This window comes from Nylanderia fulva, unplaced genomic scaffold (assembly GCF_048542155.1).
Source record: "Nylanderia fulva isolate GAGA-0341 unplaced genomic scaffold, ASM4854215v1 Scaffold515, whole genome shotgun sequence".
Lineage (NCBI taxonomy): Eukaryota > Metazoa > Arthropoda > Insecta > Hymenoptera > Formicidae > Nylanderia > Nylanderia fulva.
This window is the reverse complement of record NW_028190605.1, coordinates 52,973-65,783: the sequence shown is the minus strand read 5'-3', so window position 1 is coordinate 65,783 and position 12,811 is coordinate 52,973. Positions and strand designations below refer to the sequence as shown.

The window sequence follows — 12,811 nt, the reverse complement described above, 5'->3', positions numbered from 1 at the left end:
TTCGAGAAGGGATACACGCCAAATTGGACAACCGAGGTGTTTAAGATTGTTAAAGTGCAGCATACTAATCCCGTAACATATCTACTCGAGGATTATCACAAGACATCTATCGCTGGAGCGTTTTACGATCATGAGCTGCATCGTGCAAATTATCCGGATGTGTACCTCGTGGAGAAAATACTGCGCAGGAGGGGTGACGAGGTTTATGTGAAATGGTTGGGATTCGACAGTTTGCACAACTCTTGGATACATAAAAACAATGTTATTTAATGTATTTTATTCAATCATTGTATAACAATATATATATTGTATAACATATGAAATATATGAAATATATAACAAAATATATATAATTCTCATTAATACGTCCTTACAATATAATTTATTTACAACGGTATTCGATAATGTCCCCACGGCAAGGTGTCGGTCGAATCAGGTACGACATACCGCTTGTCGTCGTAGGGACTTAGAGCAATTTTCGTCTCGCTGATGGTATACACTTTATGCAATTTCGATCTTATACATGACTGTTGACGCGTCATTTCAATCTCGTCATTAAGACAGCGTGTATAATCGTCGAATGTTATACTACGCGCTACGACGTTACTTTTGACACCTTTTGCCTTTTTAGTGTCCTTTTTACCATCCACCCGCAAAGCATACATTTTTGCTCTAAGCCCGACGAATTCGGTCATTATCGCGCCGTTATTCTCATCTTTCATCAGACCCGGCACCTTTTTATTCGCGAGCGGTATACCGTACGCATTATTCGCGGCGTAATCGCTGGTATCGAATCGAGCGATGTCGCGTTTCAAATTTTCATAGACATCCTGACATTTAATTTGATATATTAAACTATCCGTGTCGGTGTACATTACTCTACAATTGTCACGATAGAGCGGTGACATGTATTCGTGGTGAAATTCATAAAGACATACTTTTGATACGTCAAGTATGCACATGCCGACGTAGATTGGTTTGTAGAATTTAACTTTGAGTTTGCGTAATTCTATGGCAACTAATTTTTCCGAAAATATGCTTGTACTATGAAAATTTGGTTTAGCGATCATTGCCTCCGCACCGTACCGTCCGTCCCATTTTGTTAATAATTTTACATCCATATGATTGCGCACATTTTCCATCGTCTTGCCGAATACCGCATTATTCATCAATTTATATAAATTTTTTTCAAAATCGTTTTTCGCTCGTGTTCTAAACTGTGTGTTAAGTTCGATGTATTTTTGAAGCCACGCTGACTGCGTGAATTGTAGTATGCGATATATTTTTGTTATGCGTAGCCCGTGGCGCGTGCACTGCTGCAGATTACGATAGTGTATTACGTAGCGCTTCTTATCGTAAAGCGTTGCTAGGAGTTTATATTCCCGCTTGCCGGGCGGCTTATCGCGCGTCGGGCAAAACGGTAGGTCAATGTGCGCGTCATGAAGATGCTGCGGATACTCTAAATCTACTTCGAGAACATAGCCTATAGGTGAATCGAACGCGATAGATGATACGTCAAAATTTGATATATCGTCGACCCACCGAAAATCAGCATATGGCAATGGTTGACACATTGCCCATCCGTACAAATTATTTACATCGAAATACATGAGGTACGATGAGGGTTTCGATGGGTCGTACGATTGCATGTACTTGTTATTAGCCTGTGCGTATCGGCCTGAACATTGACTAAGGCCGCCGCGTATACCTCGTTCGACAAACATAACCATGTCAATGTCTGTTAATAATTCAAATTTTATATTCGTATGTTTTAACATGGCGTCCCATGTATATCCGGGGAGAGTATAATAATACGCGGGATCGAGTCCGTAACTTTTTATACAACTATCGCGAAAATTCTCAAATATATCGGCCAATAACAAGACATCAATTTTTAAATATAAATCGCTATATTCGCCTAGCGTTCGAAGGGAGAATCGGTTCCAGACGGTCTCGGCGTGCGCGTAATCACTCTCGGATACTGTGTCGCCGGTTAAAGAACTGTAAAATGAGTCGCGCGGCGGTAAACGTGTGTCTTGTAATCTGTCCACGCAGTCTATGTATTCGTATGGAAAGACACCCTTTCGTGTCAATAAATTGAATTTTTCACTAGTCAAATTTTGATATTCCGAATGTAAAATTTTTAGTTTATCTTTATCCAAAAATGACGCTAATTTGTCGAGACTAGCACTGAGAAACTTATACGAATCGATAAAGCGTAATTTGATATAATTTTTTGCATTTTTGTCTTGTGTCAATCTAACAGTTTTCGAGAATGATATATATTTTTCCTTTGTTATCGGCAGTAATTCGATTTCCCCTTCGAACGCTGTGGCTATGTCCTCGATAATAAAATGTGCGTCGTAGCCGGACAGATTGTGAAAGACTATAGGGATACAAAATGATTCTTTGTAATTTAAGTTACAATTTGAATGCGCAGGACCCCTGTACCGCCCGGTGAGGTGGCAATGATCGCGGACGCGTGTATTGTCTTCGTCAAACGATTTTTCACAAATGTGACAATGCGTCGCGGTGCGAAATTTTAACCACTCGTCAGGCGTTAAATTTACCATGGGGACATTGGTCGTTAAAATATTTTTTACGCGGATTGCTAAATTTTTAAGCTGTTCGGCGAACCATGCGACGCAATCGACACTACGGCGGGAATTGTACGCGGACAACGAACTGTCATACGAACACTGTACATAGTACGCGATGCTGAACACTTGATGGTGTTGATAATTTTTGGCATCTTCGGTCTTTGCCAAAACACACTCGAGATCGGCGTACACTACAAACGGCAGCCGCTCCTTCCTCGTGTAGTTGTCGAAGCTGAGCCACTTGTCCTTGTCGCTCGGCAACCGAATAGCACAGTCGTTCAATTTCCCGCAATCTTCCGTATGCGCTTGCAATTTATCCACCGCTCCGAAATAATGTAGGCATCTGTAAAAAATAAAAAATTTAATGAAAATTTAATTAAAATATAATTTACGTGTAATAAATATATATATACTTACCGATCGCATATAAATTTTTTACATTTCTTTTTGCTCAGCTGTGAGCTCACGAAGCGAGACAGATTTTTTATCAAAACAAAATGCCCGACGCTGTTTTCGTCTTCCACGTACAGCAGATTGACGTGCCTGTCCTTCTTTTTTTCCGAAAGACGCAACGGGACGATGTTCTCGTTCTCGATGATGTACACATTCACGGAGATGTCGTTTGCAAGTTCAAACTTTTTAATTTGATTCACAGTCACTGGAAACTCAATGTTTTGGAGATTCAGCACTGTGGTGTAATGCGGATAGGAGGATTCTCGTTCCATATGTCTTTCAGCGGGGTACAGAGCGGCTACTACTGACCATGCGAAACACGCATTGTCCGCTGATAGCACATTAACAACCGCTCTTTTTACCATAATTTTTTGCGGTAATTTGACATGGCATCCAGCGCGCATAGGATTATACTTGTTGATATTTACTGTCAAATCTATTATCCGCGACAATGCCCAGCCGCTATCGCGTTCCTGGAACTCTTCTAGCGATGCTAGCGTGGGCTCGATTACGCGGCGCTCGTACCACTCGCGTACATCGGACGTGCGAAAGAGTTCAAAGTTTCTCGTATTAATACTTTTATTGGCACGCTTGTCACCGGACACAAATTCGCCGTTGAAAACAGTGTTCACTTTTACACTGATGTGTCTCTGCAGCACATTCTCCATGTTCTCGACTACAATGTCTGCTGCATTTTCCAAAAACTGACGCGGTTCGATATAGTCGACGTTATTTACCGCACCGGTAAGTATACGGCTATCGAACGCCGTATCGATCTCGCGCCAAACGAGTTTTTGCGCGTTATTGCCGCCGCCGCTGCCACTAGGTATGGATCCAACATGGATTCACCGACATACTGTCTCTGCAAGCGCACCTTCGCACCCTCGAGTCGCGCTATTCTCGCCACGAGAGATTGCCTATGTCCAATCGAGAGACGCGGACGCTTGGCACGGCTGCGTTCTTCCAGCTCTTCGATAAACCGTTCGCACTCTTGCAGCCATCCAAAATATTCGCCCAAGGTGGCGACTTGGTGGGAACGCTCCAACAGGTCGCGCTCAATGTTCTCCATTTTTTATGTCTGGCACTTTTTCACACTTTTAACCTCAGCCTATTTTCGCTGACATTCGCTGCAATCCCTGATCATCGGTGCTGGACCGTCAATATGCGTTCGCATCCACGGCCGATTGTAATGTTCGAGGCAGCGACGATATGTCTGAACCTCCAGATCCGTCTTGATATGCTCTGGAAGCTTGTCCCACAAATGCTCTACGAAATATCCACACTTTTGTAGTAAAACAATCTTCGGAATATATTGTAACTGTTCGGCACTTAAACTGAGAATGTCGGAAGCACTTGATAGCATGACAAACATCTTGAATGAAGAGAGCGTGCGCTCGCCAGTGGTACTATGGCCCGGCAGCGGCATCGGTCCTCGTTATATATCCCAATCAACCCTTTGTTCGTCAACGTACGAACGAGAAAAATTTAGATGACGTAAATTTTCGGCGCTTGTTTTGTTTATAAATTCCTGCAGCCGCTGGTTATCGGCGCTGGTATTTCTTAGAAATATACGTATAGATCATGTATCAACCCCCTTGATTGTCGGCGTATGCCAAGCGGTGGCCCTTCTTATAATTTGATTATCTTAGATTTTCAGAGAACTGATTGTCGGCGCTCGGATCCAAGCGGCCCTTCTTAGAATTTAATTATATTTCTTAGAAATATACAGATAACGTATGGGGGAAGAAACGCAACCCCCTTGATTGTCGGCGTATGCCAAGCGGTGGCCCTTCTTAGAATTTGATTATATTTCTTAGAAATATACAGATAACGTATAAGGAGAAGAAACGCAACCCCCCCCCCCTTCCCCCGATTGTCGGCAGCCCTTTTGTAATAGATATTGTTTATCTTTTGTTTATAAACATAAACGTATGAAGAGAAGAAACGCAACCTCTCCCCCCCCCCGATTGTCGGCAGCCCTTTGTAATAGATATTGTTTATCTTTTGTTTATAAACATAGACGTATGAGGAAAAGAAACGCACCCCCCCCCCCGATTGTCGGCAGCCCTTTGTAATAGATATTGTTTATCTTTTGTTTATAAACATAGATAAGCTTATCTGCTGATAAGACCCCCCGCCCGCGTGACGTCATACCCCCTCGCCCCCGAAAACCCCCCCGCCCCGCACCCCCCTCAGAGGACCCGGGTTAGAACCCCCCTAGTATTCCTACTAACACAACATAAGTATTATTATATGGGAAAATTATCATTTTGTTGGAAATATCTTCCACTAGTGACATAGATAATTCTCCGAGTTTATGTACTGAAAATATATCAAAATTTGAAGATTGAAATGGTTCAGAAATAAAACTTGTTATATTAATAAATTTTTTTCCAATTAAGTAGTACTTATTATCTTTTATAGCAAAATTTTCTATTAACATAATACACTTATCTTTTAAATAACAGCAATTATCTCCAAAACGTGTACCAAACGACACATTATTTATAATCAATTTTTTAAATTGAGCAGAAAAATGTGTCATAGGTAAAGGACCTTCATGATGTTCGAGTACCATTTGCAATTTTATTTTTTTTTTGACAGTTTAGTTATCAATATATTTTGTGACTCATGAATACGCTTTACAAGTTGTGCTAATGGATAATGAGATTTTCTAACTAATCGTTTTAGATATTGCATGTAATTTTCAAAAGGAAATGCACTGTAAAGATCTAAAGGTCCAAAAACTTTGCAATCATCAACAACATGAATTAATCCATGTACATTGTGTGAAGTGTATTCTGCTCCATAAATGACTTTAAATTGTTTCACAAAAAATATTAATAATAAACATGCTTATTCTAAATACTTTGTATATAAATTAGCATTAATTAAAATTCTAACAGCAATATGTAAAGATATAAAATGTAAGTATTTGTCAGATGAAAGGATATTTTTTAAAACAACTGGACCACAATACAATAAAAAAAATCTAAATTCAGTTGCTTTCCAGCGTGCAACTTCATTTAAAGACCGGGTTTTTTTTACAAAATCAGGAGGAATACAAGATTTTATTTCAATGAGATAACTTGAAATAGATTGTATGTTGGTTTTTGATAATCTATGTGAAATAGGTCCAAAGAGCCATATATTTATTAGTTTTTTTACTACGCCAAGGCATACTAAATGCATGTATTCAAGAGGGAAACTTTTTACCATGTTAATCAAAGGTATTGTTTCTAAAATTGATGTTCCTGTATGATGTTCAGATTGAACTCTATTACAGAAATTTTCATCCGTTCTTTCAAAATAATTTATTTCAGGATAACACACTCTGGCTTTTATATATTTTCCTCTTTGCATACATTTAGTACATGCAAAAAATCCAGTGTGACCTTTGCAAGAAGTAATGAGTGATTTTGCTGGAGCATCACATATAAATGCTTTAATTGCAAATGGTATAGCATGATTATTATAAATAAAATCATCTTCCGATAACTTTATAGCTTCATCTGTAAAATCTTGTAAAAACAAATTAACATCATTAGGTTTTTCATAACCATGATAGATACCTATCACAGATATATATTGTGGATATTCAGATATTGAGCATAATATTGGATATATCTGACTACTGGAACTTTTGCTTAAAGGCAAACCATCAATATTAATAAACAAATTAATTTTTTCTGGCTGTTTTTCTAACAAATTAATTAAATTTTGAACTGCAAATTGAATTTCCATGTGTACATAAGTGCCTGAACCTACAGATTTGTAGGGTACATGTCGAGGAGTACAAAGTAAAGTTCTGGGATCTTGAGGCAAAAAAATATTTGTTTCTAATTTTAATAAATTTAATAAACTTCGTAAGGCGTTATGTGAAATATTATATGATATTGCCCATAATCGTAATTTATTAATAAAATTATTACTTTGATTATGTAAATTTTGATTTTCTATATTTTGTTGTGATATTGGAGTATCATTTTTAATAACATTATCAGAGTTATCAGAAGATAAGCTATATAAGTCATGTAAAACATTAAAGCAATCTGTATTAAAACAGTCCTCTGTTTTATAAGTACTATTACATTGGAAATCTGTATTTTTTGTAATTAAAACATCATTTATACAATCATATTTAGAATTATTACAATTCTCCTGTGATAATGTAAAACATGTTGCGCTTTCTCTTTTAACATTTCTATAAAAAGTCGCTTTACTACGACGTTTCATTATATTTGTTCTTGGAAAAATTAATGTGGGATTCTTAATGATAAATTAATTGTTAAAAGAGCTTGTAAGAAATCAAAGGTTAGAAAATCTATCACTGTAACAAATAATACAACGTGAGGAAATGATAATAATATTTATTGTTTTTAATAACAATTAATATTTACTTACCTTCTCAATAAGAGCTTCTTTTTCTGTACAAGCTTACACACTTTTTATTTATCGTACACTATATACTATGAACGGACTCAACGGACTGTATGTACTTAATAATAAAAGCAGAAAAGAGATAATGAATAATTGCTCCTTCTTCTGTAATTTCTGAACGCCATCTACATCTTAAATACATTTGAATATTCTGTGAACATTTATGGAATATAAACAATATATTCTTATAGCTGATTTTAACATGTTCTAGGTAGATTTATAGATTATTCTTTATAAACAAGGATATTCTATAGAGATGTATAGATGATTTCTTTGAGAATATTCTCAAAAAAATATTTTTGATGCTACATAGAATATTCATGCAATATTTGTGTGTTATCTGGGAATAAAACTTAAATTAATCTAAAATTATAAAAATAAACTCGAAAGTTAAAACAAATGAGAAAGCAAACGTTTCAATCCAATTTTTCGGATCTTCTTCAGCGCAGTACAAAAAGCAAAATTAAAATCACCAAAGTCTAAATATTTTTAACGTATAAACGTCTAATAAACATATTTAAACGCGGTTACATTAGTAAACGAAATAAAACGTCGTAAGATTAACATTAATATGACTCTCACTGAGCCATCATATTTACGTTACTGTGAGAAGCGATCCTCTCTAGTTTTCTGACTACGAGGTTGGCAGGTGTTAAAATATAAAATATTAATCGCATCCTATAAATCAAAATAATTTTCTCATTACACCTCACTAATTTCATCAAAATTCAATCAAAATTGTTAAAATTCACACCCCCGATTTACTTTAGATATATTGACGACATTGTATTGACATGAGGATTACACTAGCGTCACTTTTGTTACTGTTACAATTAAAATATTGTCACATCATAAATATATGTAAGTTTTTATTAGAATTTTTTTATACCATGTGTTAGATTATTGTTTTATAACGCACTTGATTTTGGATATTATAATTAGTGAGGTGTAATGAGAAAATTAATGAGAAAACGTTTATACGTTAAAAATATTTAGACTTTGGTGATTTTAATTTTGCTTTTTGTACTGCGCTGAAGAAGATCCGAAAAATTGGATTGAAACGTTTGCTTTCTCATTTGTTTTAACTTTCGAGTTTATTTTTATAATTTTAGATTAATTTAAGTTTTATTCCCAGATAACACACAAATATTGCATGAATATTCTATGTAGCATCAAAAATATTTTTTTGAGAATATTCTCAAAGAAATCATCTATACATCTCTATAGAATATCCTTGTTTATAAAGAATAATCTATAAATCTACCTAGAACATGTTAAAATCAGCTATAAGAATATATTGTTTATATTCCATAAATGTTCACAGAATATTCAAATGTATTTAAGATGTAGATGGCGTTCAGAAATTACAGAAGAAGGAGCAATTATTCATTATCTCTTTTCTGCTTTTATTATTAAGTACATACAGTCCGTTGAGTCCGTTCATAGTATATAGTGTACGATAAATAAAAAGTGTGTAAGCTTGTACAGAAAAAGAAGCTCTTATTGAGAAGGTAAGTAAATATTAATTGTTATTAAAAACAATAAATATTATTATCATTTCCTCACGTTGTATTATTTGTTACAGTGATAGATTTTCTAACCTTTGATTTCTTACAAGCTCTTTTAACAATTAATTTATCATTAAGAATCCCACATTAATTTTTCCAAGAACAAATATAATGAAACGTCGTAGTAAAGCGACTTTTTATAGAAATGTTAAAAGAGAAAGCGCAACATGTTTTACATTATCACAGGAGAATTGTAATAATTCTAAATATGATTGTATAAATGATGTTTTAATTACAAAAAATACAGATTTCCAATGTAATAGTACTTATAAAACAGAGGACTGTTTTAATACAGATTGCTTTAATGTTTTACATGACTTATATAGCTTATCTTCTGATAACTCTGATAATGTTATTAAAAATGATACTCCAATATCACAACAAAATATAGAAAATCAAAATTTACATAATCAAAGTAATAATTTTATTAATAAATTACGATTATGGGCAATATCATATAATATTTCACATAACGCCTTACGAAGTTTATTAAATTTATTAAAATTAGAAACAAATATTTTTTTGCCTCAAGATCCCAGAACTTTACTTTGTACTCCTCGACATGTACCCTACAAATCTGTAGGTTCAGGCACTTATGTACACATGGAAATTCAATTTGCAGTTCAAAATTTAATTAATTTGTTAGAAAAACAGCCAGAAAAAATTAATTTGTTTATTAATATTGATGGTTTGCCTTTAAGCAAAAGTTCCAGTAGTCAGATATATCCAATATTATGCTCAATATCTGAATATCCACAATATATATCTGTGATAGGTATCTATCATGGTTATGAAAAACCTAATGATGTTAATTTGTTTTTACAAGATTTTACAGATGAAGCTATAAAGTTAAAAAAGAAAAGAAAGAAGTGGTAGCTTAGAAAGTATAGAGAATTTATTGAAAAGAAAAAGGGAGCTGGAGGAAAAGAGCACAGAAAGGAGGGCGTGAAGGCTTTTAAAAAAATAATAAAATAGTGAGATCACCAGAGAAAGGAAGGGATGAGCAAAGGGAGACTAATTCAAGATATGTGACAGGAATTGAAAGAGATGATGGGGAAATTGAATAAGGAAATAAAAAAGCAGAAGGAAAGGATAAGAGGAGAGATGGAGAAGCTAAGAAGAGACTACAGAGAACAAATGGAAAAATGGAGAGAAGAGAAGGAGTTAAAGGAGAATATAGAAGGAATGAAGAGGAGAGTGGAAGGGCTGGAGAAAAAGATGGCGAAAGGGAGATAGTGATGATAGAATTGGAGAAAGAGGAACAAAAATGGAAGGTAATGGAGAAGAAAAAGAAGCTAAGAGGTAGAAAAAAGAGGATCAATGCGGATCTAACGTGGAAATCATAAAACACATTATGAGTTGACAGTTTATTTGCAATTCGAAACGCCATACTAAGATATAAATAGATAAGAAAAACTGTAATTTCGTATTCATTTCTCGTTTTTCATATAAAATTGGAGTTTCTTGGGATAGTTGATATGTATTCCAATCTTGAAGAAAGATTTTTAATTTTGTCAAATTAATGCAACAAAAGACTAGAAATATGAAAATCGTAATTTTGTTACTAATATAGACAGTCGAGGGATCTTTTAATTTCGCACGATTAGTTAGTAACTCTTATTTTCATTGCTTTGAAGAGAACGTTTTTTTATCATGTCGGCGGATGCAGTTTTTAAATCGTAAGCTAAAATTAAATAAATAAAGAAGTCGATAAATGCTGTGGTAAAATTTAACCCATAATTTCCAAATTCCGCTGTTTTGTAATTCCAAGGGAAAATGTGATGATAATTGTGCCAGCCTTCGCCAAGAGCCATGATAGAAACTGCAAGATTGTCGGTAGAGCTGATTGATCTATATAATATAATAATAACACTGTTACACAAAAAAACAAAAGTGGTATGTCCGAGAGACCCCCCTACTCCTTGGTTTGTTGGTGCTCTGAATCAAAATCCGAGGTCCGTTTAACTCCATCAGATCCCAATTTTTTATAACCTCAAAATATATGGAATTTCGGGGTAAATTCGACTTTATATGGAAAAATCATTCAACTCTCAGCTGAAATTTAATGGAAACGTTATGCCGATGATATATATTGGTGTATTGAACTATCATACCTATTTATACTGTAACGGCGTGGCCGTTACTAACGCCTCGCGGGCCGATCACCCGCCCGCCACTTGAGGCTATGGCGCCTAAGGCGCCCCTAAACACAAAAACATAAGCGATACACGGGTCACCCTGCCCTAGGGGCGCCCCACTACAACCCCCAGAGGCGCCCCACTACGACGCCGGCGTTACCCCCACCACAGCCTCGATGTAGAGTGGGGAAACCGCCGGCAGGGTATATAAGCCGGCTCGACGGATGAGCCGGCACCAGTCCTGTTCCGGACTTCCTAGCCAGGCAACGGGCTTCTCGTTGTTACGCCGGGTTTCTCGGTTTCTGGCCTCCTACCTTTAGTATCGGGCAACGGGTTTCTCGTTGTTACGCCGGGTTTCCCGGTTTCCGGTCTCTTCCTGCTATACACCGGGTGACGGGTTTCTCGTCATTACGCCGGGTTTCCCGGTTTCCGGTCTCTTCCTGCTACACGCCGGGCAACGGGTTTCTCGTTGTTACGCCGGGTTTCCCGGTTTCCGGTCTCTTCCTGCTACACGCCGGGCAACGGGTTTCTCGTTGTTACGCCGGGTTTCCCGGTTTCCGGTCTCTTCCTGCTACACGCCGGGCAACGGGTTTCTCGTTATTACGCCGGGTTTCCCGGTTTCCGGTCTCTTCCTGCTACACGCCGGGCAACGGGTTTCTCGTTGTTACGCCGGGTTTCCCGGTTTCCGGTCTCTTTCTGCTACACGCCGGGCAACGGGTTTCTCGTTGTTACGCCGGGTTTCCCGGTTTCCGGTCTCTTCCTGCTATACACCGGGTGACGGGTTTCTCGTCATTACGCCGGGTTTCCCGGTTTCTGGTTTCTTCCTGCTATAGGCTATACGCCTCCGTACACCGTATCTCTACGTTATACCGGGTAATTTGTAAATCTTTTCCGGACACCGCTACAGGCTATACGCCTCCGCATTTTTGTTTATACCGAGTAGTCAATAAGTTTCTCCATTTAAGGCTTTATGCCAACAAACATTTTTGTTTATACCGAGTAGTCAATAAGTTTCTCTATTTAGGCCTTATGGCAACAAATATTTTGTTTACTTGTTTCTTTTTGAATAAACAAAGCATTGTTAATAAGGAATAAGCGAGTCTGAATCTCCCCCTTCCTCCCGAATCCTGGAACCGGCGAGCCGATCCGCGGCGTCGGGAAAGGTGAACCGTTACAATACTATGAGATACTTTGCATACCTTCTTGAAATACGAGATCACAGCAAGAAGGAAGCTATATTTACTGTAAATAGTGCACTCTTTATTTGGATGCGATGAATAAAAAATGGACCATCGATTGTCTTCGTGCCGTAAAAATCACAATGATCTTGTGTTTATGTTTACTTATTTTTCCAATCTATAAGAAGTTGAATACTTCTTGCATCCATTACATGATGAAGTCATGTTCGGATAGAAACTACCCAGGTAGCAAAATGACATCATTTTGACGTTTTTTTGGTGACATTAGTTTACTACTTGGGTACTGAAACTGCTGACATGATGAACAGTACGGGCGATGACAACTGCTCTAAAAGAGAATAAAAATATGGCCAGAAAAGAACACAATGAAACCTGGATGCATGAAGATAATCAAGAAATCGTTGATTGACAAA

At 36.9% G+C, this 12,811-nt stretch overlaps 2 protein-coding genes and 1 pseudogene across 2 annotated transcripts; all 3 read right to left on the bottom strand.

Annotated features, from left to right (window-relative positions):
• Positions 1-260: 260 nt before the first annotated feature.
• Positions 261-962, bottom strand: LOC146721244 (uncharacterized). The gene has a single exon (XM_085487270.1). The coding sequence runs from the start codon at positions 960-962 to the stop codon at positions 387-389; it is 576 nt and encodes a 191-aa protein (XP_085343396.1). The 3' UTR covers positions 261-386.
• Positions 963-2,478: 1,516 nt separating this feature from the next.
• Positions 2,479-3,792, bottom strand: LOC146721243 (uncharacterized). Its single transcript, XM_085487268.1, has one exon. It carries the CDS (start codon positions 3,719-3,721, stop codon positions 3,014-3,016), a length of 708 nt encoding a protein of 235 aa, XP_085343394.1. The 5' UTR covers positions 3,722-3,792; the 3' UTR covers positions 2,479-3,013.
• Positions 3,793-5,259: 1,467 nt separating this feature from the next.
• Positions 5,260-6,484, bottom strand: LOC146721242 (uncharacterized; annotated as a pseudogene).
• Positions 6,485-12,811: the final 6,327 nt, after the last annotated feature.